General features: G+C 47.1%; 3 protein-coding genes across 3 annotated transcripts in view; 2 read left to right on the plus strand and 1 right to left on the minus strand.

The window, feature by feature from the left end:
* The first annotated feature begins 3 nt into the window (after window positions 1-3).
* On the plus strand, window positions 4-14,691 carry LOC115312036 (phospholipase A-2-activating protein). Its single transcript, XM_029970925.4, has 10 exons — window positions 4-147; window positions 1,672-1,865; window positions 3,023-3,244; window positions 4,179-4,491; window positions 6,686-6,849; window positions 7,816-7,970; window positions 9,885-10,107; window positions 10,723-10,815; window positions 11,882-12,148; window positions 12,517-14,691. Exons 1-10 carry the CDS (start codon window positions 5-7, stop codon window positions 13,131-13,133), a joined length of 2,391 nt encoding a protein of 796 aa, XP_029826785.2. The 5' UTR covers window position 4; the 3' UTR covers window positions 13,134-14,691.
* A 343-nt stretch (window positions 14,692-15,034) lies between these two features.
* On the minus strand, window positions 15,035-18,819 carry LOC115308185 (transcription elongation factor 1 homolog). Its single transcript, XM_002410320.3, has 4 exons — window positions 18,735-18,819; window positions 17,961-18,090; window positions 17,803-17,873; window positions 15,035-15,299 (listed from the first exon to the last, which is right to left on the minus strand). The coding sequence occupies exons 2-4, from the start codon at window positions 18,074-18,076 to the stop codon at window positions 15,235-15,237; spliced, it is 252 nt and encodes an 83-aa protein (XP_002410365.3). The 5' UTR covers window positions 18,077-18,090; window positions 18,735-18,819; the 3' UTR covers window positions 15,035-15,234.
* Window positions 18,820-19,015: 196 nt separating this feature from the next.
* LOC115323462 (leucine-rich repeat-containing protein 40) overlaps window positions 19,016-24,876 on the plus strand; it is a 28,423-nt gene continuing 22,562 nt past the window's right edge. The window contains exons 1-3 of the mRNA XM_040207537.2: window positions 19,016-19,356; window positions 23,491-23,681; window positions 24,310-24,383. Of these exons, the coding sequence (XP_040063471.1) occupies window positions 19,197-19,356; window positions 23,491-23,681; window positions 24,310-24,383 (425 nt within the window). The 5' untranslated portion in view covers window positions 19,016-19,196. The remainder of the gene's footprint in view (window positions 19,357-23,490; window positions 23,682-24,309; window positions 24,384-24,876) is intronic.

Raw genomic sequence — 24,876 nt, forward strand, 5'->3', positions numbered from 1 at the left:
AAAGATGGCGACCAAGCCGTACCGGCTACGATGTTCGCTCCTGGGGCATTCGATGGATGTGCGGGCCGTGGCGGCCGCACATTTTCCCGACGGTGCCATCGTGACCGGCTCGAGAGATAGAACGACTCGGATATGGATCCCGAACGAGTAACGTGATTTTTCACTACCTCAACCGCACCGCGCCTTTGCACTCCCTTTAGCGTGACTCCCCTCGAAAGCAACCTGTGGCCGATTGTATTTTGTTTTCCTGTTCCAAGTAGTGTGTTCTGCAGCGTCCGTTCTCGCGTTGGAAAGAAGGACAAAAAGTAAATTGAGCCGATCACCAAATGAATACAAAATTCGGTTCGTGCGACCTAAGGAAAAAAAAAAATCTGATACTGTAGTCCATGCACCGAACATAAAAGAGCACGGCTAAAACGCCAGTCATGCCGGTTAGTTGGGCTTGCACTGGCTGTAAGATAACTCCGCTTTTTTTATCGGGTTAAATCAAGTTTGAAGAGAGGTTGATACGTGAACGGAAAATTTTTAAAAAAGAGAACTTACATTGTTTTGTCGCATGTTCCTTCCGGAGATTACCACCGGTCGCCAGGCGTTGGTCGTGGTTCATCCTAATGAATGGAACGGGTTTACAGCGTTGCGTAACTTGGGATACGTGCTGGGAACATCGAAATATTCCTGATATTCTTGTTGGCTCGCAAAAGAACGAATGTGGCGAGGCACTCTCGAAGAAGACTGGAACGCAGACGCGTTATCAATTGCACCACACGCGTCAAAGGAACCGTCTCGCGTTTAAAAAACCTTAAAAGCTTTTTTTAAAAAAAGCGCCCACTTTGACGCTTTTAGTCTAACTTTTCTACTCTTGTCAAAACTAGCGTCAATTTACTGTGTCGGTGGTACTAGCAGTTACGTCAAGCCCGACAGAGGCTGCGTGTTTTACCAAAGAATTCTTACCACGGGAGTTGCGGCAACTGTGTGTGTTGCGAAACAAAAACAAAACAAATAATAATGTTTTAAATACTGAAAACAAAAGTGGGTAACTTAATTTATTTCATTAATTATTTCATCAGGGCCCAAATCCATTACAGAAGTGTATGGCTAGATTGAAGGAAGGCAAACATACAAAATTTTTATGGAACCCCAATTGAAAAACCCAGTAAACGTAATTTTAAAATGGGCTGTGCCAGTGATTGAGGCTATTGGTGCAGAAAGGTTCGGAGGCAGCACAGTTATTGAAATTGGAATGCACCGAGACCTTGGTCAACCAGGGTGTGTACCGATCTGAAAAACCTGGAATTGCGAGGGAAATCGTCGAGAGACTGTTTAAGTCGGGAAAAATGACAGGCGTGCACAGGGCAGTGACGCGCAATGAAGCAGGAGGGTACCGCTTGAGATAGCGTGGATAGCCTTTGCTCAGAGCAATAGTTGCTTGTGGCATCACTAGGCGGCGTAAGCCACCTTTCGTTTCATCAAATTAAAATGGAAGTGCCTCAAACAACCGCTGAAACCCCATCCCTTGTGTTTTCTTCCTTTGTAATGGTCGGAGAGTTTATTCGAAATATTCGGGGAAAACCTGAAGGATTCAGGGAACTTGAGAGAAGAAATTTGGTAGACGTCCTTGTGCCTGAAACGCATTCTGCGAATGTTTCTTTTTCTCTGCTTTCCGTTCGGCAGGGGCGGTCCAGACTACTTCGAGAGCCAGTGCCTGACCGGTCCGACAAACTTCGTGTCGAGCGTGTGCACGGTTCCGCCGTCGGACCAGTACCCGTCGGGCCTGATCCTTGTGGGTAGCAACGACTGCTGTATCTACTGCTTCAGCCCGGAGAACCCCCAGCCCCTGTATAAGCTCCTGGGACACAGCGGCGTAGGTGAGTCGGCCCAAACGAGACCGACCTGCGGCGCGGGCACAGGGGAAGCCAGATTTGTAAACGTGATCGGGGAGTGACCTATTGTGAGAATATGTCCATATACAACTTTTCAGATTTATTTTCTTGTTTTTTTGCTAAAAGGAGGTTTTGGAGACTTAAGATTGAACAAATATTTATGCTCGAAATGCAGCGCACAGAAGCCACGCCTCATTTCAGCGTAACCTGATAAAAGGTTAATGCTGCGGCCCCAGTGAGCCGATCGGAGCGTTGGAGCAATATACAATACACTGCTTCTCCTACGACTTGTGAAAACCCACACCTGCCTCAGCTCTCAACGGAGAGCCTGCAGTATGTCTAAATAGAAAAGAACAATGACAAAGAAGCGCACTTCTCCCGCGAAGGGCTGTCGTGCGCCTTGCCCCGCCTTCCTAATCAGCCCCCAACCCCCGGGTACCATAGTGTCGGCTCTTTTACAGGCGATGCTGAGGCTGAGTATGGCGGGGAAACAACCGAAATCAAAACCGATACTTTGGCTGGGATTCTGTTGTAGATTGCCGAAACTTCTACTGCCACATTAACCCTTTGAGTGCGACATCCAAGTTATCTATATTCGGGCTCCCGTGCCGATTTCAGTTTTAGTTTGCTCCCTGTTTCTCCCAACTGGGCTGTAGGTTTTATTTTTACGCGTAGAGCGACGCTTGTCTCGTAATAACGCCCGTTGGTGGCACGTGTGAAGTTTTACCTAGGGAACTTTGTTTCGGTTTGCTCCTTCGTGGTTCCGGAAAGGCGAACCTGTGTCGTTCAATTTCACTCTGTATGGCAGGCATCGAAACCTACAAATTACCGTAGTCATGGACTAATTTAGTAATCCCCAGGGCACGACGCCAAAATGCCACTCGTCGTAGTGCCACGTCTCGAAAAGTATAATTTCGAGAAAAGATATTTTAGGTTTGTGGCATGCAGACATCAGTTATAACTTTCAGCCCACAGATCGGTGTGTCTTTAATAAATAAATATATACTTCATAAAGCGTGCCAGGGCTTTTCTTTGTGAGACCAAAGTTTGCGTTTGACATGCGGGCTAACAACCCGGCACTTGAAGGGTAGTGCCGGGTTGTTGAGCTTTCATCAATTCCCCGAACGCTGTCGCCGCTGCAGTGTGCGCCCTGGCGGCGGGCCAGTTCGGCACCCTGCTGAGCGGTTCCTGGGACAAGAGTGCCCGTGTCTGGTTCGGCCAGAAGTGCATGCTCACTTTGGAGGGCCACCAGGGACCCGTGTGGGCGGTGCAGATCCTGCCCAAGCAGGGACTCATGCTCACGGGATCAGCCGACAAGACGGTGCGGCTCTGGAGGGCGGGCAAGTGCGAGCGCGTCTTCTCAGGTGAGTGTGTCGGGTCATGCGCTTGCTTGATCCCTGCGTGCGAGCAGGTTGGGAAATTTTTTGCTGTAGAATTGCATTCTAACGGAAGCGAACTCAGATTTTGTGTTTGTTCGTGGCACGTGTGGCATGTCACATGGCGTCGAGGCACGTGGTGTTGCAGCTTCACGTGACTCGGGGTGCGAAGTCACGGTGTCGCGTGGCACAGTGTGATGTGGCATCACGTGACCGTGTTGCGTGGCATTGGGTCACGTGTTGTCACGCGACATTGTGACACAACGGGACGTCGAGTTACGCCACAACTTGACGTCAAAGTGTCATGTAACGCTGCGCCGCATGACGCGATTGATCAGTGCGTGCGAATAAAGGAATGTTGTGTGAGCCCATCGATTCTCTTACGTTGCGATTCTGCTTGTGACAGCTCAATCAATAAATTGAAATAGAGTTATCAGTTGTTTTTTTTTGTAAACGGGACTTCATAGTGTCGGGAGTTTTTTCTGCTTCGAATTCGGTGATGCGAGTCGACGTTTATTCAGTGACGTCCTCCTTTTGCTGAAGGATATCTTGTTCTACAATGGAAAAGGTTTGTTCTAATTTTTCGAGTTTGGCAACGTAGACTCCTGGAATATTTTTGTGATATACGGCTGACAGTAGCGCTCTGTCTGTGCTGACAGCATTGCTTAGTCTGCCGTGACAGTGGGACTGAGTTTTTGCTGACAGTAGCGCTGAGTCTGCCCTGACTGCAATGCTGATGCTGACCATACTGACAGTTGCACTGACGCTGACAGTAGTGCTGAACCGGCACCAACTGTAGCTCTGCATCTGTGCTGACTGTAGTGCTGATGCTGACACTACTGACAGTAGCATTAGTGGTGACATTAGCGCCAAGTCCGCGCCAACAGTAGCACTAAGTCTGTGCTGCCGTGTCCCATCCCAGGCCACGAGGACTGCGTGCGGGGTCTGGCCGTCCTCTCCAACCTGGAGTTCCTCTCAAGCTCCAACGACTGCACGGTCCGCCACTGGAGGGCGACGGGGGACTGCCTGCGCATCTACAACGGCCACACTAACTTCGTGTACAGCATCTGCGTCTTGCCCGACGGGGGAGGCGAGGAGTTTGTGACCTGCGGTGAGGACCGCACGCTCCGGGTGTGGGCCAGCGGAGGCGAATGCCTACAGACGCTCCGGTTGCCGGCGCAGTCCATCTGGTCCGTCGCGTGCCTCGCCAACGGCGACATCATTGCAGGCTCCAGGTGAGATTTTTGTCGGCTCTAACGTCACGTCTTGTACCGCTCTATATCTACTTTTTACAGCGGAGCTGTTGAGGGCTAGTTTCCTGAGGATTGTGCCCCCCGCTGAGAGATGTTGACACAAAACTCTGGACAGCTACCGCCATCTATGAGCGAGGGTGGCAACCAGACAATCGGCTTGCCGGCCTTGCTTATAGATGGCAACAACCTTTCCAGGCTTTCCACTCTGGTTTTCACCAGAGTGGAGAAGCTGAATTTCTTTAGGCGTCGTCCTCGAGGTCGTCGTAGAAGTCGTCCTTGAGGTTGTCCAAGTGGTTGTCCTAGAAGTTTTCCTTGAGGTCGTCCTAGACGTTGTCCTTGATGTCGTCTGAGAGGTTGTCCTCGAGGTCGTCCTAGAAGTCATTCTTAAGGTCGTCCTAGACGTCGTCCTCGAGGTCGTCCTCGAGGTCGTCCTAGACGCTGTTTTCGAAATCGTCCCAGAAGTCGTCCTTGAGGTCGTCCTAGACGTCATCCCTGAGGTCGTCCTAGGCGTCGTCCTTAAGGTCATCAGGACGTCGTCCCTGAGGTCGTCCTTTTGGCGTAGTCTTAGAAGTCGTCCTTGAGGTCGCCTTAGACATCGTCTTTGAGGTCATCCTAGACGTCGTTCTTGAGGTCGTCCAAGAAGTCGTCTGACCATATTACAGCTTCCCTGGTCTTCTTTCTTTAAAAATAAAAAGGCTGAAAGTTTTTCTTTTTTTTTACATACCTTCGAGGCAGAACATTAAAAGAGGAACGCGGGTGGAAGCGAAATGGGAACATAATCAAAATCTTGTATCAAAGTGGCGATGCAGGCAAGGTGGTTAATTCTTACAAACTGGTGAAGTGTATGCATGGAGGTAAGAAGCTTCTGGAGAAGACACAACGCAGCCAGACGTGAAGCCTGGGGAGATGTCCGGTTCGGAGGGACACGGCCCCAAGGATGACCAAAACCAAAAGACGCTATTGAACGGAAAGGACAGCTCCTTTGGCGCCGACCAGCGCCAACAGCGGTTTTGACTGGGTTTCGGTCACCCTTGGGGCGTTCTAATCGGCTGCGTCCTCTACTCTCGACTTCCCTCGGGATTTTCCCGTTTGGCAGGCTTGAGCGAGTATGTCGCCTCCTCTCCTTCCTACCTCCTTAAGTCTACGCCTCTTCGCCTCTCTTCAGTGGCTCCCGTTAACTCCGCACACACAGTCCTCATGGCCTAGTTTCATTAAATGTTCAGCCAAGGTTCAGCACTCATCCTGTCCACTGTCTATCTCTGTCCTTGTCTATTGTGTGCTGTATTGCCAATTTGTACGAAATCTGGACCGGGCGAGGGAACATTCTCTGTCCTTACGCTCCTCCCCGGCTGGCAACTTAGCAGTTCACTGTGACAGATGTACATGCTCTCCAATGTTTAATGATACTAAGATAGACATAGAACTAAGTACGCTCGGGAGATTGACAAAGCTTTTTTCAATTCCAACCATGACGCGGGTATGTGCATATGTGTTCTGTCACTTGCCCTGGTTAGTGATGAGATAAATTTTATCAGAAAGGCGGGTAAATACGTGTAGCCGCGTGTCGGCTTGATGGGAAGATGACGTGTTATCGGGTCGATTGCTTGTATGTTTATCTGGTTTCAAGTTTACTTGCTGAATGGCACAGAAGTAAAAATTCAGTTGTAGGTCAGCGCTGTGTCTGTGTGTTTCCTTTTACTGGTCCTTCGTCTTTTTGCGCTGTTTTAAACCAATCAATATGACCATCAAACAACTCGCTCAACTTTACACCTTGTTAAAATAACATTTTAGTGAAAAACCTGAAACTCGAGTATTGACAGACAACAAGGAAGAGAAGAAGAACATTTCAAACACAGCCTATCTCTGTCCTTGTCTATTGCGTGCTGTATTGCCCCTTTGTACGAAACCTGAATGACCATCGTATCGGCACGCATTCGTGTATCACTGATCCTTGGCATCAGTGGTTGAGACTGTGTTTGAGACGTTCTCCTTCTCTTTTTTGTCCTTGTCTGTCGATACCTCAGTCTAGGGTTTTTCACTAAAATGTTTGATATACACCAGCTCACTTGCGCCCCGACGTTCTGCTCATTAAAATAACCACTGTTTTGTCCGAAATGTGTGCTTCCTTCCTTGTCTCTGCAAACACTGTATACTTTTTTTTTTTTTTTTCTTTTAGCGACGGCGTTGCACGGGTGTTCACGCGCCACTCTGAGCTGCAAGCGCCACTCGAAGAACAGAAGGCATTCGAGGAAGAAGTGTCAAAGTCGACCCTGCCGGCCCAGGAGCTCGGCGACTTGAAGGTCAACGAACTCCCCGGAAAAGAGGTGCTTTTGGAGAGAGGTGAGGAAGCGCACGCTTCTGTCTCATACCTTCGTCCAGTCGCCTGTCGCTCATTTCAAATCTTCACCTTTTTCTGCCGTCGAGTATTTTTTGATGTGTCATGTTTCTGGGGACTGACGGAAACTTTTAAAGATGTACTTCGACAATTTTTTGTCCGTAACTCGCCGTCGTTGGGCTGGTTGCCAGTGGGCCGCAGTCAAAATGAACAGCTTCCAACATCTCTTGATAGCAATCACTCTCATCTCTGCTGCAATCAATGTCGAACACTTTGACAAGATGAGCGATGCCGTAGACGTAATCGTCACGGACCGCGTGTTCAAAACGCAGAAGGTAAACAAGCAAGCTGAAGCTTGAGACGCCAAGAGAGCCGAGTCTGTGAGTGCGTGCGCGGGAGGCTGGCTACGTCACCAGCCTTCCAGCCAGGGCGGCCTTTTCGAATAGGGTGGATCCAAGGGGCCTGCATATAAGTCGATTTATCCACGAAACTATCGGGCCACTTTTAAAACAAATTTAGCAGGATTATAGAAACATACAATGGGTCCTAGCAGTATTGTTATCTCAAGTTTTATTTTTGGCGTGTCATAACCCCTTTAAAGCCTGTTCACACGTACAGTCAGTGCCAACTCGGCGCTATGAACACAGTGCCAACTTTGTGTCACTGCCTTTAATCTGCGATTTTAAATTTCTTTTCGACTGCAAATCGCATTTGGACGCTTAACTGGCTCACACTGACAGACCTCGACGTCAGTCAAATCCTCAACCGATCAGCACCGCAAAAGCGGCCTCGACTTTAGTACCAAGCTTGGGAGGAATTTGGTTACCATTCAGCGACATGGTACGCTTCTTGGTCCGAGAAATCGAGAAACCACATTTGAGGTTGTGGTAAACGCACCGGTCTGACCGCGCTGGTCGGAGACGTATTTCGGACGCCGTATTCATGCCGGACTCCTCCCGACGTCTGTCCAGGCAAGAGGGATGGCCAGACCAAGTTGGTCAGGGATGGGGGAGTGGTGTCAGCCTTCCAGTGGGTTGCAGTCGACAACGAGTGGCAGAAGATTGGGGACGTCGTCGGGGCGCCAAACTCGGACACACCGCAAGGAAAGGTCACCTTCGAGGGAAAGGTACGCACTCCCCATCTCCGCCAGGTTGCTCTGCGGCCATCAGGGTTGTCAAAAAAGGTCAAATTACTATAGTGTTTAAAAAAGCGTATCTCTGGACATGAAATCGGGATTCACCTTTAGCACTTGTACTGTACAGACCAGCTAGGAGAGGTTCAGTTATAACAAGCCTCTGTTATAATGAAGTTTTGTTAGAACAAAAGTTTAGAGGAAAGCTTTTCATATGTAAGTGCTTGTCCACTTATAACAAACTATCAGTATATAACAAACACATTTTGCAAAAACAGTTTGTTGTAAGGGGGATCTGCTGTAGTCGTGGGGCTAGACGTTTGGTTAGCAATCAGCGACGTGGCACACTGATTGGTCCGAGAAATCGAGAAACCACGCTTACTGCTGCACTTGTTACCGCATCCTGTCGCCATGGTATATATCCTTGTTACAGGAGCACTTAACTCCTTCAAGCCGATTTCCGTTTCCCCGTGCCAAATATGAGAAGCCAGTCATTATCTGCTGGAAACACTGACCCACCGACACAAAACACAATTCTTTGCATTACCTGGACCTTGCGTATGGCCTTCCAATTAGGCTCAGTCCTAGCTCGTTAATTCAGGGGCAAACATGCGTAATAATTGTGCAAGTTTAGGTGGAATCTTCTTCCCCCATCTTTTCTCCATTAAGAATGACTATTGAAATACTCATGATGGGCCGAACTGTTGCCGAATCGAAAATTTGGCGCCAAATCTTCACCAAAGTTTTCTAAAGATTCAGCAAAAATACATTGTTGCCAGACCTAAAAGCTCATATATTGTTTTTTTGTGCAAAAAACGTTTTTAGGCTTTTTTTTTTATGCATGTCGACACAGTTATTATTAAGTAAGGTAATATTCTACAAGATAATTGTATCAGCGTCATTTTTGTGCATTTACTGGTAATTTTAAAGTAACCTTTTGCAGAAGTGTTGTGACAACGAGGTTGGGTTGTAGCAGATTTAGTCAGCGCAGTCCCAATACAAGAGTTTCGGTTTTGAGGCCTCATCAGCGCAAGCCTGCAAGTGTGTATTGTTGAAAAAGCGGTAACACTGTGTTCTATACTTCCTGTGCAAGGCACTGTCTCGAGCGCGTAAATGTATGTAACGGCTCTTGAGCTTTCACCAGAAGAGATAACAATACTATTGTAAATATGCATATTTTTCGATTTAAGCCACTTCAGCTTTGCATCAATGTGTGCATCCCATATTTGCAGCATCTCGTTATTCAACTTTCAAAATGCCGGTTTCTGATGTTAGGACACACGGACGTTTAGGAAGATGGAAAGAGTTGGGAATTTCGGGTTGCAATGTCGAGCATGACAGTAGTTTTGTGTTCAACTTTATGCGGATAGATGAAAACCGTGAAATAACGCTAAATGAAAAGCAATATTATTTTAGTACTTGTCAGTCAATGTTGCAACTACCTCGTAGCATCACTGGAAAGATCAAATAAAAATCTTGTTATCCTGGATGTAACGCATCATTTGTCACTTGCACAGTTGACTGCGTCATTTTTGTATCCATTTCTGGTCAATCTTCTGCTCTTTAGGCAGAAAACATTGAAGAGATCCACACTCACAAAGGCTGACAAACACACAGTTGCCATGTCGCCTACTCCGCGCCTCGCAGTAACCGCTGGTGGTACTGCACTGTACGATGGTAACCGCACGGCGTCCATTTGCAATTCATGGCACGATCGTGTTCTCGCATGTGCGCAGACGTTTGCCGAATCTTTGCCGAACTTTCCTTGAAAAGTTCGGCGTGTGCCGAACTTTGCCGAATCTGAAGTTCGGCAGATTCTGTCCATCACTATTAAATACCGCACGGAAAGCAGGTAACTTGAGTGCATTCCTGGCGCCCGCAACAAAGAGGTGGCTGTTGTCTCCGCAGGAGTATGACTACGTGTTTGACGTGGACCTGGACGACGGGAGCAAGATGAAGCTGCCATACAACCTGGCCGAGGACCCCTGGTTTGCGGCCCAGGCCTTCATCCACCGCAACAACCTGAGCCAGTACTACCTGGACCAGGTGGCCAACTTCATCGTGCGCAACACCAAGGGCATGGTGATGGAAAGTGGCGCCGCCACCACGGGTTTTGCAGACCCCTTCACCGGTGACTCCCTCTTTGTGTCCTCCATGACATGGCGGCACCGTCAGAATGTCGGGAGCTTTTACTGTGCCGTAGGACAGGATCCAAACCGTTCCTTAGGTCTGTTTGAAAACTGATGTTCTGTGCCAGAATAGACGCAACTCACCGGTGACTCCCTCTCCGTGTCCTCGATGACTTGATTGATGGCAACGCCAAGGTGTTAATGTTGGAAGCTTTTCAAAACATTCCTAAACATTCCTAGAGACTCGGTTTAAGAACGGGTGGTCTGTGCCAAAGCAGACTCAGCTTACTGGTGACTTCCTCTTCTTGTCCTTGATGACTTGATGACACCATCAGGCTGTTAGGAGCCTTTACTGCGCCATAGGATGGAAACCAAACCGTTCCTAGAGGCTCGGTTTGAGAACTGGTATCCTGCATCAAACCAGGTGCAGCTTACTGGTGACTCCCTCTTTATGTCTTCGATGACTCGATGGCACCATCGGGGTTTTGGAAGCTTTTCCTGCGCCGTTGGATGGGAACCAAACCGTTCGTAGGAACTTTGTTTGAGAGCTCATGTTCTTCGGTGATGCAGACGCAGCGCATGACAACACACCTCATGTATGCTTGTCATTGTGCCAGGTGGTTCGAGGTACATTCCGGGAACCGCACCACCGCCAGGAAGCGCGCCTGGCAACGTCTTGGCAAGGACAGGGCCCGGCCAAATACCCAATGGTAAGTGTCGCTTGTGCCTCACGCAGACGGAACAAAGCGCATCCCTGGGGATGACCCCATCAATCGTTACTGTGAAAAGAAGGCCTGTCTGCTTTTGTCTTTCTGAGAGGTTCACCATGATCGACAGAAACTACCGTTGTGTAAGCAATGATCGTTTTTGCAATGCGGCACATTCTGGCTTGCCAATAGAACACACTTTGCGTAGGCTCTCTAACTCTGTGGCCCCGCGAGTGGCGCCATGCCGTGGCGATAAAGCAAAAACCAGGACGCTTTGAAAAAACAAGAAAACATAACCGAGAAGTAAAGGCAGAGAGCAAGTGAAGAGGCAAAGACAAAGTGATGAATTCAAAAGAAAAACTTTAACCAAAAAATTGATACAAAGCCCGACGTTTCAAGGCCACTTCGGCCCCGTGATCACGGGTGACTGTTTTTGTTCTTGTCGTCGTCTTGCAAATTGCCCGGTGTTGTTGGCTTCTTTAAAGCGGCCGTTGTATCTGCACATGCCAACAGCTCCGGGCAATTTGCAAGACGACGACAAGAACAAAAATAGTAACCCGTGATCAAGGGGCCGAACTGGCCTTGAAACGTCGGGCTTTGTATCAATTTTCTGGTTAGAGTTTTTCCTTTCATTCATTGTCAATCCTAACCAGGTGGATGTCCACCCAAAGATTTATGTTTAAAGACAAAGTAAGCAACAGCGGAAGCAAGCATTGAGCAGCGAAAAAAAATTACTCGGCTCCGCTCTCCGCCGCTCACCGCTTGCGGAGAGAACTGCTGCGCGTTCATTGCGTCTGTTTATTTTGTGTTTCTACTCAGGCGAGCACTCCCTCGCCCTCCCTGCACTTCTTGTTTGCCTGTTTGAACGAGTGGAGGTAGTCAGCGATGCAATAACACGTGATAATGCGGCAGTGCGCAGGCCCGCCAAGTACAACGGTCTGCACCCATGTGCGCAGGCAAAATCGCATTGTCATACTGCGGCATAATCGAGCGGTGGGTGGAAAAGTAACTGCCGCCCACCGTAGTGAGAACCCAGCATTCAAATAACGGCGCCGTCGCACGCTCGCAGACGGTGCGCCCATCGAGCTGGACGGAGCAGCGGGAGACATGACGCCGGGAGCAGAACACTTCTTCCCCCACACCACGTTCCTGCGGTTTGACGTGGCCAACACGCAAGGCATCCTGGCGAAGTTGCGCGAGTTCAACACCCAGGTGCCCCCGGAGGACATTGTGGCAGACGAGGAGCTCGTCAGGCTGATGGCCCTGTGCAGCGCTGCCTGTAGTCCGGACGAAGGCCAGATGGCGGCGCTCGAAAAGATTGTCCACTGGCCACGAGGTATGTCGTTGCCACCTCCCTTCATTCATATCTTTTTTTTTACAGCGAAGCTGTTATAAGCTAGTCTGATAAAAAAATGTGCCCTCACATCTCGATAGAAAACTCCCCAGTGGTCGTGGCAAGTATGAATAAATAAAAATAAAAATAGGGGGCAACCAGCGTGAGTCAACCTTCCTTGGCAATATTAGATAGTGAAGTCCTGATCCCTTGTTATCATCTCTAGGCATCGTCCTCGAGGTCGTCCTTGGGGTCGTCCTCGAGGTCGTCCTCGAGGTTACCTGCATTAAAAGGCCCGCACATAACTAACACAGGAGTCGTCGGCACCCAACGTTTTCATTTTCTCGTCCGTCCTTCTAACCCTGTCGCAGAGTTTGTGTTCCCCGCACTGGACCTGCTCCGCCTGGCACTGCGCAACCCTGCTGTGAACAGCCGCGTCTGCAACTCGGGCGGTGGGCCCCAGCTGTGCAGCCACCTCATCGCCCTGCTGGGCGCCTCGGGCGCAAGCAGCAATGCCGCGGCCAACCAGATGCTCTCGCTCCGCGCCCTCTGCAACCTCTTCTCCCAGCCCGGCGGCGAGGCCCTGGCGCTGCGCGAGCGGACGCGCGTGCTCGCTGCGACGCAGCGCCGCGCCACCGCCGGCAGCGCCAACAAGAACACGCAGATCGCGCTGGCAACGCTCGCGCTCAACTACGCGGTGGCACTGCGGCGTGCGGGGCCGTCAAACGACGAGGACGGCAAGGAGGCGGCGGTCCAGCTGCTGACCACGGTGACAGCCGCAGCGCCGGAGCTGACCGACGGAGAGGCGCAGTTCCGTCTGCTTGTCGCTGCGGGCACCGTGTGCTTCGGCGAGGACGGGGCAGCGGAGGAGAGCCGCGACTTGGCACGCGCGCTGGACGTGCCAGCAGTCGCGGAGAAGTGGGCAGCCGTCGACATGCCCAGCAAGGTGGGGCGGTGCGCGCGCGAGCTGATGGCTGTGCTCAGGTGAAATGCCGCGGACTAGGGGACGCGTCGGACTCTGAACGTTTCGTCGACAACCTCTCGTTTCGTGTGCCCCGTGGCGAGAGTGCGTCTAGGGTATGGTGTCTGGAGCGCATCTCCCGCTGGTGCGTTTGGCGCGTCCGGAAAAGGCAGTTTCTCGATTTTTGCCGGACGACGCCGTGGAAGCGTCGCGCCGTCGCCGGCCGCTCCGGCGTCGTTTGTTGCCACTTTGCGATCACTTTCAATGCGTGGGCGAAATAGGATGCTAAGTAGGCCAGTCGGAGATGCATTCCAGCCACCGCGTTCTGTGAATGGCTTGTTTATCTGTCATTTCGTTGATCTCGTTTACGCCAGTGTCGGCAACGTGTTGCGGTGCGGAAGAGACTTTAAAAACAAAAAGGAAAGAAAGTGTGCGTTGAATGACGTTTTCAGGGATTGCCCATGACAGATGTACAGTCGATTTTCTCGTGTCGTTCGCTCGACGCTAGAGGTTTACGAGTTGGCAGACTTTGTTGGCAGACTTTGTTGGCAACTGGCTCTTGGGTTGTCAAGAGCTGGTCCTTCTTTCTCAATACGGGAAAATGGTTGTGGCTTCTGCTCTGTCAACTTCTTAACACGAGGTTGCTGCGAGACGATTTTGCAATGCCCGACTCTTTCTACCTCGCATGGTCGATATTTATTTTGGCACTTGAAATACGAGTTATCGCTTTTTCTCGTCAATTAGCATCGCATTGCCACAAATATTATCGGTTAGAACGTGCACGTTCAAATCAATGCACCATTTTATGGCTCTTCTGACAAAGCATCTCAACCGCAACTTCCCCGAAGTCACGTGGATCTTTGGCAGCTCCACGTACACTGTGCCTGTGCCTAATACCCCGCACCATACTCGAAACAAGCCAAACAAACCTTGTGGCCACTGCCCTTTCAAGTGCGCCGTCGGAGGACTTTTTCTTGTATTGTTATTTATATAAATTCTAGATGTTGCAAAATGTTTCACGACATAGCATATACCTTGCCGTTTTTGAATGCGCACGTGCGCAAAACCGAGCATTTCGTATCACATTGTAGGAGAATAAAACGCCAAGCCTAACATCAAGAATATCTGCTGCACGTCTTGGTCAAATCCCACAAAGTCATGATCTCTGGATTTCTTCATTGCCCGAGGCCAACTTCAAAATGCGGAAATTTGTAGCATTGGACGACAGGTGCGAAGGTACCGTAATGAAATGAAGTGCAATTCTGGTTGCTACTCAGTGGCAGCTGTCTGTGTACATAACAAAACAATAAAAAAACCAAAAATCTTTCTTCTCATTTTGTGTGTTTGTTTCCTTTTGCTTTCACATTAATGTTTCAGTTTCATAGAACATTTGCCGTGCTCGCGTCCTTTTCATAGGCAAATGTGAAAACAGCTTGCAAAACCTTGAAAACCGCACGTCACCTTACTAAAGTAGCAGTAATTACTTTCTGTTGTAGCATCTCTTAAAAAGCAAAGCACTTTTTTTTTCTAACGAGCCACAAGTTTGTTTTTGTACATGGGCACATCTCCAGATATGGCGGGCACATACGACCTGTGACATGGCAGTAAATTTATATGAAGCAAAAATTTTTTAAATCCAATGAATTTGTCATTACCCCATGTCCACAACTTTCCCCTTTCCCAAGCTTTCCAGTAACCTTGGGTAACTGAAAAACCCGTCTTGTTGCTAGGCTTCTTCTAACTGGTCGGTTACCTCAGTGTCACCATTGGTAGCTCGAACAAACGCCTAAAAACGTCACGTAAACTAAATAAAAATGCATACATAATGTTTGTTCGGTAATATGGGAAGCTTTGTGATAACGTCTTTTCTTTTCCATTGTGTTAACCATATTTCCGGAGATCCGTTGCCTCATTGAACAAGACAAACAATGCTTTAACCGTCAGTTTAATGGCCAAGACAAAACAAAGAAAAACAAAATGTGAATCTGCAGACAACACAGCTTGCCTTCTTGGAGTCGGACAGATGAAGCCTTCCACACCGCCTAATGGTTACAAGCACAGACAGGGTGGCCACAATGTAATGATCATTTACACCTTATGTACAAGAAATTTTGAACGTCACTCCTGTTCACTGGTTAGCCTCTTCGCAGGCGTCAATCCAGTCGCTATAAACGTCGATGGCCTCTGAAAGATCTGAGCGAGAAATACTGTCAAGGATGGCAACGGAAGAAATGGCAGCAGGTGCGCTGGAATAGCGTCTATGACCAGTGTGGAAAAACTGGGCATTGTCCTCCGCACCTTGCCGACATCTGTGGACAAACACTTCATTTTTACAGAGCAATTATAGCAGAACCAAGGCTCCGCACAAACGTTTCAGCTTTAGAACATTTCATGGCTGAACTTATTGCAGTTACCAGCATGCTGAAGTGAGTACAGGCAAGCTGGGTTTCTAATGGCAGTTAGAGGCTCAAAACAAGCTCTTAAACATCCATTTCTAATTTTTTGGGTGGATCTTAGATGCAGGTACCACTCTGGGCAGCATAAAAACAATTTGTGCAATTGGGGCAAACAGATTTAGAAATTTTCATTCAGCCGATGCGAGACTCCATCCTATTCGCTTTTTTTTTGTGCATGTTGAAACGTGTGCGTGCCAAAACATGCCAGTGTGCGCATAGCCCCCAACCACTTCCAGTTCTGAACTAGACGGCAGGTTTTGCAGTATTTGGGAAATCAAATATAGACGCTATCTTCTGGAAATGGCCACTTATAGCACTGTCAGACTTAATTCACCCTTATGATAAAAGAATGATCAGTAAAAGATTTAGGAAATATACATGAACTGGAAGTGTGCCGGGCCATCCAATAGATGGTACCACCGAGTTTGTTGCCAAACAAAAAAGGATGAATACTCTGTAGGAGGTTATGAAAAGCAGAGCAAGCTTCTCCCACCAAGCCCTCCACTCTTTCGACTTTAGCAGAGCGAGTAATGGACAGGAGAAAACTACCAATCAGGGCGAGCGCTTGCCCTGATTGGCAGTTTTCTCACCAACTTGACTCTGTTATGTCACAGCGCGGTGGTGGCGCGTTGGACGCACTTCTGGTCTGGGGCAGTGGGCAGGAGTCGCCATGCAAGACGTGCATTCCTGTGTTGTTTTGGAACAAACCACATAAAAACCTGCCTTGTCAAAACGCCGCGACTGGGGCTGCACTAAAAGAGTCGGGAAAAGTTTGAAGGTGAGTTTTCATGTGTTTTCTGCCTGCTCGGTTTGTCCAAGAACGTAGATAGGGGCCGTGAAAAAGAAAAAAACAGACGCTGCTAGACCACGACTGCTTGTGCAGGAAGCACTTTGGGTGGAATTCACGGATACTTGTAGTCGTAGGAATTATTTGTTTTGTTTCAACATGAATGCGGGAAAACCGCCAAGTTGTACCGACCACCTGCGGACTGCGTTCAATGCGTCTTCAAGTTCAAACGGCAGAAAATCATTCAAACTGTCGTCTGCTCTTTCAAGTATTCCTGCTTGTTGTCGTCCGCTTGTTCAAACGACAGCGACACGTAGAGCAATTGTTGACCCGGTAATTGCGATAAGAAGTAAGTGCAGAAAAGACTTCCAGGTTTGAAGGTTGGTTGGGGTAAGTGGGCTTGGTTTAAACAGTAGATGCAAGATATTGATAATTGTTACCAATGGCTATCACCGACTTATTATGCCCGATTCACTTCGTCCGACTCTGCCTGCAATTTTCAGAGTCGACGTTGACCATCTCGGCTACGGTTCACACTTTTGCAGCCCGAGCAACGTCATGACTGAAAATAGCGAGCAGAATCTCATCATGCAAATCTGGCTTTAGCGTTAACTCTGCGGCATCCACGCGGAATGAAGCGTTACACGGCACATTATTCATGCAAAGTTTTGCTGTGTAGCGAGCCTCGCTAAATTCGCTGAGGCGGCTAAAGTAGCCAGACATTGCCAGGAAAATGTAGAATCAACAATTCAAGCGCCATAAAAGTTTATAATGAAAAGCAGTGCAAAACGCAAGGACACAGAGGGGAGAAACATACATGTGTCTGTGTATGTTTCCTCTGTGTTCTTGTGTTTCGAGCTGTTTTTCATCATGAACGTTTACCAAATAGCCCAACAGTCCATTCTTGTAAGCCATAAAAAGTGCACGGGGACTCAAATTGACGCCGACAACAATGGTTTGTTTATGGGCGACGGGGAGCTTCTTGCCCACACTCCATCGCGCGTGTGCGGCGCCGGTAGTGTCCGCTGGGGCGCTCCGGTTTGTTTGCAAACGCTAGGCTGGGTGGCGTAAGCTACCGCCCGATCCAAAGGGCTCAGCCGGATTCATCCATCCATCCATCCAAACGAGTTGAAATATAAGTCTGCCCTGCTATTCCTATACTCTGTTTCACCTTGTGTTGTAACGCAGGACAGGCTACAAGTGTGAGCTCCTTGCTCTATGGCACACCTCGGCGGCACAAGCTCTCGTGCACCAAGGGCAGCTGCCAACACTATGAGCTCGCGCTTCTAGCCTTTGCTGCGGTACAACATAAGGTGAAACGGAGTATAGCCTGCAACAGACTATAAAAGCAGTGCCAGACGAAACCTTCACACAAAACCTACCTTGTTTTGGAGGGAACTAAGTGGTCATGCTCCAAGTGCTCTCAGAATATTGGAAGCCCACGAAAGGATACAGTTTATGGACGTCTGAAAGTCTTCCAGGCAGACTCTACAGGTGATCCGACCGGTGTTCCTTTGCCTGTCCCTGCAAAAGAATCGGGAACGAAAGCAGCAAGGGTCAAGTTTATCTTGTACACACAGCCGAGAGCGACGTGAAACGAATGGTGCTCACATTTTTACTTCGCACGACCGCTCGTGGTTACAGAAGGGGCAGTTGAACTGGGTCTCCAGAGGCTCGATGTTTTTGCGCTTTGGCGGCGGCTTCCGCTTACTTCTTCGGCGTCCCATCGCACAACTGGATACTTGTAAAAAAAGAAAAAAGACGACCATTTTTTTTCATTAATTTTAGGATTTATTTAGTGCCACCCCAATTGCTTAGTTGTCTTTTCGAGTGAATGGCGTCACTAATTACATTTTTCCGTGCAGCGCAAGTTCACCAACGTCTTCCATACTATCCCTGCTGAACCCAATCAATCAATAGCACCGCTTGTCGCGATACAAACCAGAGAATTTCCTGTTCCTACCGACTAGAGCTAAGCAAGCTACAACGAAAGACCACATCACCCGTGACATTTTCTCTGCTAGTTTTCGTCGGCAGTTTACTAGCTGTCCGCGCCGAATCCGACCATGACATTTAACCAAGATTATATCAATAGGGTTTAGGAAGCTTTGGAAACACTTACAACGGCTTTGTTACTTTACGATGACGAGTGATTCGGATCTTAGGTGGACGGAGTTCGCGAACACCGCTGGCAGCTACACGGGCCTTGTGGTCAGGGGGTGATCGTTACCACCCTCGCCTCGCTACGAGGATCGATGCTTCAATTATTTAAGCTGGCACTACGAACGCGCACAGGGATCCCCTTTCTGAGGCGCGAACTATCTGCGTCTCTATCAAATTAATTAAACGGCGATCGAAGTAATTCTAGTCATTCTGCAGTCTCACCTGTTCTGTCCACAAGCCTAGCAGCCCACGTCTGACGCGAAACGCTACCGCTAGGGGGACACGCACTGCAGAAAACGCAAAATAATAAAAATTGTTGCTTAGATCTAAATATTATTTTATTTTGAAAGCATTTCTAAAATTATATTTTACGGCACATTGAATTTTATTTAAAGTTGTCATTAAAAGCAGTTAATGGTATTTAAAACATTTTTTTAAAATCTCCTAGATGACGCAAGTTACCGTTCAATTAAAAAACTTGGTAGATTTTTTTATCTAGTTGTTTTTGTTTTTATTTTATTTTACGTTTTATTTGGTTTGTCGTTGTTTTGAGGTACGCGAGCATGGACGCGAGCGTGTGAGCGTGTGCGTCGTCTCGGTGCGTCTCTTGGTTTGTGACACCGACAGCGTTGCAGCTCGGCAATCCGTCGTGTCCCGCATGTTTCCAGTGCCAAACAAGCGACGATGTCCCGGATTCCCAAGCCAGGCACCCGCGCGGAGCGCCGTTCTAGCCCGCAAGCATGCTTCCACCTCCAGAAAAAAGAGTCGTCGTTGAGCATGGATCTCGTCAAGCTCGCACGCAAGAGCGGTCAACTCAACCTCACTGGACGAGGAATGATAGAAGGTAACGCATCTTTGAAACTAAAAAGCTTGACCATTCGTTTGTTACACACCGACAGCATAGCTGAACGGCCTTCTTTAGTGTCAGTCCACTGATCGGTGACTTTGCCGCAGTGTCTGTTCACGGATGAACTGTGGAAAAACGTCAGTTAATAAATAAATAATTTAATTAATTAACGCAAAATTCTTCTTTTCTTTTTTTTTGACAAAATGACACGACAGAAAGGCTACCTTCGTGCTCGTGCAACGAAAAGTTTCGCCATCGTAGTTTGTGAGCGTGACCGCCGATTTCGGTAAAACGGTTTTCCGTTTCTTTTTTGTCTTTCTTTTTCGTAGACTTGATTTTAACGAATCTGCAAGGCGCAGTCCTGCAGAGAGACTGGTTGACAATAGCCACAGTCTCGTCGTCCTTGACATTTTGGTTGGGCGCGTTTCAAACAGACGAGATGTACTGCATGGTTGCGCGGCCAGCGAGCTACCGCCAGGCTACCGGTACAGCGCTCGCATGTTAATTAAACGGTTCTTGCGGAAGCCGGTGGGATCAGATAAAGAGGCACCACGTGAGGAATAAAAGTCGAGCCCTTCCGCAGAAAAACAATAGCCACGTTTGCACACTTTTTTTTTTCTTTTTATTCCCCTACTTTCTCTTTCATTGTGTGCCAAAAATGGGGCTAGTCTTCTTTTATGAATATTATTGTTCAATTATGTTTAGATTTCTTGGAACCTAGCTCCACATCGGGGACCTTAAAGCTCAGATGAAATGATAAAATGATAATAATTTATATATGTGTGGTCGATGGATTAAATTATCTTCTTCACGTCACTGCCACCTCTTTCAGGATTAAAAACAGCACAAAAAACGAAGGACCAGACGAAGAAGTAACACGGACGCAGCGCTGTTTTTAATCTCAAAGTATGTCGTACCAAATCGCCCAACCATCAACTTTAACGACCTCTTTGTTCTTCTGTGTGGGTGTTGCCGTTATTACTGGCAGCTCACGCAATTAAATATTTTGGGGGGTATACGTGCCAGCTCGACGAAGGGCATCTGGCGCGTCTCAGCAAACAATCCTTTGGCACGCGACCGAAAGTTCAGTTTCATGGTACCATTCCCCAGAATATGCCTCCGTCATATTGTCCATCTTGGCCGCGATTCAAACCTGCACGTTAACCGGGAGTTTCATGTGACCTTCCGATTGGGTGCAATGATGTGTACAGCGCGAAACCATGTGATATGCTCGCAGCACCTCATTGGGTATGATGGCTCATAGCGTCGTCCGCAGTCCATCTGGCAATGAAACGGAGACTTAAATTAATTCCATTTCATTTATTAATACCGCCAGCCCGTAAAATCACAACCTACATGTTAACAGAGATTATGAACAAACTAAACAGTCAAGCCGATAGGAGACGTCAACATCATGCCACGATTAGTAGTCAAAGCATGGGTCAAGAAGTAAAAAAATATCGGGGACGAAAAAAAAAAATCTGGCTTGAATTTGTTCTTTTTACGATCAGGGCAATTACGCTAGCCTTGCTGATGAGCTTGTAACTTTTTTTCCTATTTTTGAGTTGCACAGCTATGAGATGGATGTTGAAAACCCGTGGAACATTTTTAGAACTAAGCTTTTAATCGACATCTACATTCCGCACAAGGTATTTTCGCTTAAAAGGCAGAAAGACAGACCTTGGATAACTAAAGAGTTGTGACAAATTTTGAGGAAAAAGAAGCGCACATACTTAACTTTCTGTAGGACTTCTACTGCCGCATCCCTTACTCGGTTACGCGACCTCAGTAAACTCTATAAAAGTAAACTTAAACCAGCAAAAAACATTTATCATGGTACATTAAGCAATCGTCTCAAAGGAAGCCCTAAAGAATTTTTGAAACTAACAAAAAGCAACAAGAAGGGCAGGGTTGACATACCACCAATTAAGTAACTTGAGCAGACCATACACGACGACCAGGTAAAAGCAGCGTGCTTTAGTAGATACTTCCAATCAGTTTTTTCTCCCCCGCTAACTGCGGTGGACTTGGCTTTCCCTAATGCAGTAAACGAGTCGCGAGTTATGCCTGAAATCGATTTTCACACTGACGGCCTTGTTAAACTCTTGGGGTCACTTAATTCTGACAAGTCTCCCGGTCCAGATGGCATTCCCAACAGTGTCTTCAAAAAATGTGCTGGTATACTGGCTATGCTTTTGTACGTCCTCTTTACCAGATCTTTATCCAATGGTCGTTTGCCTCCAGACTGGGAGAAAGCTCGTGTCATGCCTGTGCATAGAAGTGGCCCCAAAAACAAGGTTGAAAATTACAGGCCCCTTTCGTTGCTAAGCACGTCTTCTAAACTGATGGAACACGTGATCTACACCAGTATTGCTCAGCATTTGCAGTCGAATAATTTTTTCACTTCATGACAACACGGGTTCCGCCCAGGCTTGTCATGCACAACTCAACTGGTCGAATTTCACAATGACCTAGCATACACGTATGATAATGGCCTTCAAACAGATTGTATCTTCCTTGATGTCCGAAAAGCCTTCGATATTGTACTACTCAAATGTATCCTTCATAAAATGAAGTTCCTAAGGTTAAAAGATTACCTAAATGGCAGGACTCAAGCAGTGCTAAATAATGGCAAATCATCTAATTATATCTCTGTCACTTTTGGAGTCACCCAGGGATCTGTGTTGGGGATGCTTTTATTTTTAATATTTATTAATAATATTGTTGTAAACATTTTTTCCAGTATATGCCTGTATGCTGACGATTGTGCAATCTATCGATCAGTCAGTAGTTGGAGCGACTGTATCACTCTGCAGGCCGACCTCGACCGCGTAGCTGACTGGTGTAGCACTTGGGGAATGAGTTTGAATGTTAACAAGTGTCACTTTGTCCGTGTAACCAAAAGGTGAAATATTGTCACCAACACGTACCAGAGTAATGATATTCCCACAAGCGTGTCACTTCAGGTCAAAATATTTGGATGTTTACTTTTCCTATGATCTGTCCTGGCATTTCCACATTGAGTATATGACTGCTAGAGCTAACTGGATACTAGGCTTCATCAGATGTAATTTCTAAAATTCTCCTCAGGAAGTCAAAAATACCATGTATCTCACAAATATTCGGCCCATTCTAGAGTATGCTTTAGAAGTTTAAGATCTACACCAGCAGTACTTGGTTAAAAATATAGAACTAATACGAAACAGAGCCGCCAGATTTGTCCTCAGTGCCTACTTGCATGGTGAAAGCGTAACTGCCATGAAACGCGAGCTCATTTGGTAGCCTCTACAGAATCGACGTCAATGCTCCCGCCTAAAACTCCCCCACAGCATATACTGTAATCAGAGTGAAATTGACAAAACAAAATATTTACTTCCACCTCAGTTCATCTGTCAGCGACTGGACCATAGCAAAAAAATTAGGTCTCTTTCATGCAAGACAGACATTTAGAAATATTCCTTTTTCCCTCACACTATATTCAACTGGAATCAACTACCTGAAGAGATAGCCTCAAACAATTGGAAACTCTCAAATCTATCATGCATTGTCAAATACCTAATACTTGTTCTTTCTACGAGCTTACACATTGCATAAATCTATGAATCCAGTATCTTTACGCTAATCTGGGTTTCTCCTTTTTTTGTTATTGTTGTTTGTGATTATTGCAGTCTGATTACCTACCTGTGGGTAAATTGAATAGACAATTTAAATTGTATAGACAATTCAGTGTACTTGGCATCAAGTTCATTTTGTATTTTCCCCTTCCCTACTATATTGCCCTCAAGGGCGGGTTATCTGAATAAATAAATAAATATAAATAGACAAAGGAAAAATTAGCAAATGGGCTGATTATCATAAGTTTCCTCTGTCTCTGACTTTAGTTTCCTTTGTCTCTAACTTTCGTTCAAAAAAAAAAAAAAAAAAAGCTTGAGATTTTTTTTTGTTTTGACATAGAACACCAAACCAGTTGGGCTGATTTTCATAATGTTTCCTCTGTCTCTGACTTTAGCTTCCTTTGTAAAAAAGAATAAAATAAAATGCTTGAATTTTTTTTTTTTTTTCTTTTTACGAAGGGTATTAAAGCAGTTGGGCTGATTTTCATAATGTTTCCTCTGTCTGCAACTTTCTTAGTGCCAGAGATAGTGTGGAACATCAACAACCTGACCGAGGAAGAGCGCCAGGGTCTTTCCGTGTCGCTGGACCACTGCGACGGCGACCGATGGTGGGACCAGGCAGACCTCACCAAGCTCTACCTGTCCTCCAACCAGTTGACCGTGCTCTCCCCAGACATAGAGAGACTCCAGGCACTCAACATCCTAGAGGTGGGCTCTTTTACATGTGCCGATTTGAGGAGGACGTGGGATGATTTTGCATTGGCTTTGGTCGAATAACACTCGGAGTAGATCATCCGTGCCTCGTGAGTACAGAAGACATGTGTCTCACTGAAACGGTCGAACTAGGACGCAAACGTGGGGCAACGTTTTGGGCGTGTATGTGTGTCCTCCGTTTGTGGTCTTTTTTAAAATTAAAATGTCTTCTTACGGTGAGCATTCCCAGGCGATAATCAGTCCACTTCCAGCTGGGGCCAGTTCCATTAATTCAGCTGAAAGTGGGCTGATTTTTGCCTCGGTTTCCATGCTCAGGTCTAGTTCCCCTGTAGCTCTCCACGGAGTGGCGCCACCAGCGATCACCCTGGCGCTCCATACTCTGTTCTGAAGCAAGGAGCTCGCAATTTAACCTCTTTTCTAGTGGCCCCTAGGGCCAACTTAGCCCCCTGGGCTAAAGAAAAGAAACTCTAATGCAAGTTCCCCCCCTTTTTTTTTTTATTCCAGTCCCACTGAAAGGATTACCCTGTATATGTACTTTAATACAACAAAAGGCTGAGTCAGTTAAGTATGGCTGTGGTATGTATCTCACCCTGTATGTTTTGTTGTGTGTCATTTTGCGTAGATCAACGACAACCAGCTTTGCGGGCTTCCTGAGACAATGGGAAAACTCGGGCAGCTTTCCAAACTAAACATAAGGCAAGCCTTCTTTCTCTTTATTTAATTACTTAAATAAGTTTTCATAGTACACAAAGCACATAAGTAAACGTGTCTATCAGTCACATTTGTCACATTTAGTGAGCTTTAACATTGAGTTCATTGGCAACAACACGACCGATGAGCACTAATTACGAATTCGCTTTTCCTCGAAGGGACACCAAAGAAAATTCAAAAATTTTCTTCTCAGTCTAAGGCGCTTTCAGTAAGAGAATACTCAAAGCAGTGTTTTTTTGTTTTGTTTTCAAAAAAATACATTTAGAGTTTAGTTGAGGCATTTTTCAGCTAGTTTTTCAGGAAATAATAATGGCTCACTTCCAGTTGTGTTCCTTGAATTTGGTTTTTAGGGTCGTAGATGGAACTGCTTGGCCGATCATCACCAACATTTACACCTTTCAAGCTAAGGGTTTTTGGGCTAGGCAAGGAAGTTGATTTCATCAGATTAGTTTCTGCTGATAAGAAATGTTTGATTGTG

Source organism: Ixodes scapularis, unplaced genomic scaffold, assembly GCF_016920785.2.
Source record: "Ixodes scapularis isolate PalLabHiFi unplaced genomic scaffold, ASM1692078v2 PGA_scaffold12__126_contigs__length_90152505, whole genome shotgun sequence".
Taxonomy (NCBI): Eukaryota; Metazoa; Arthropoda; class Arachnida; order Ixodida; family Ixodidae; genus Ixodes; species Ixodes scapularis.

Coding starts and splice junctions, on each gene's coding strand:
- LOC115312036 (XM_029970925.4), top strand. CDS start 5: ATGGCGACCAAGCCGTACCGGCTACGATGTTCGCTCCTGGGGCATTCG. Junction 6,850..7,815: donor AGAGGTGCTTTTGGAGAGAG/GTGAGGAAGCGC, acceptor ACGTCTGTCCAG/GCAAGAGGGATGGCCAGACC. Junction 7,971..9,884: donor AGGTCACCTTCGAGGGAAAG/GTACGCACTCCC, acceptor TTGTCTCCGCAG/GAGTATGACTACGTGTTTGA.
- LOC115308185 (XM_002410320.3), bottom strand. CDS start 18,076: ATGGGACGCCGAAGAAGTAAGCGGAAGCCGCCGCCAAAGCGCAAAAAC. Junction 17,874..17,960: donor CGGTCGTGCGAAGTAAAAAT/GTGAGCACCATT, acceptor ATTCTTTTGCAG/GGACAGGCAAAGGAACACCG. Junction 15,300..17,802: donor CTTTCAGACGTCCATAAACT/GTATCCTTTCGT, acceptor TTTCTCGCTCAG/ATCTTTCAGAGGCCATCGAC.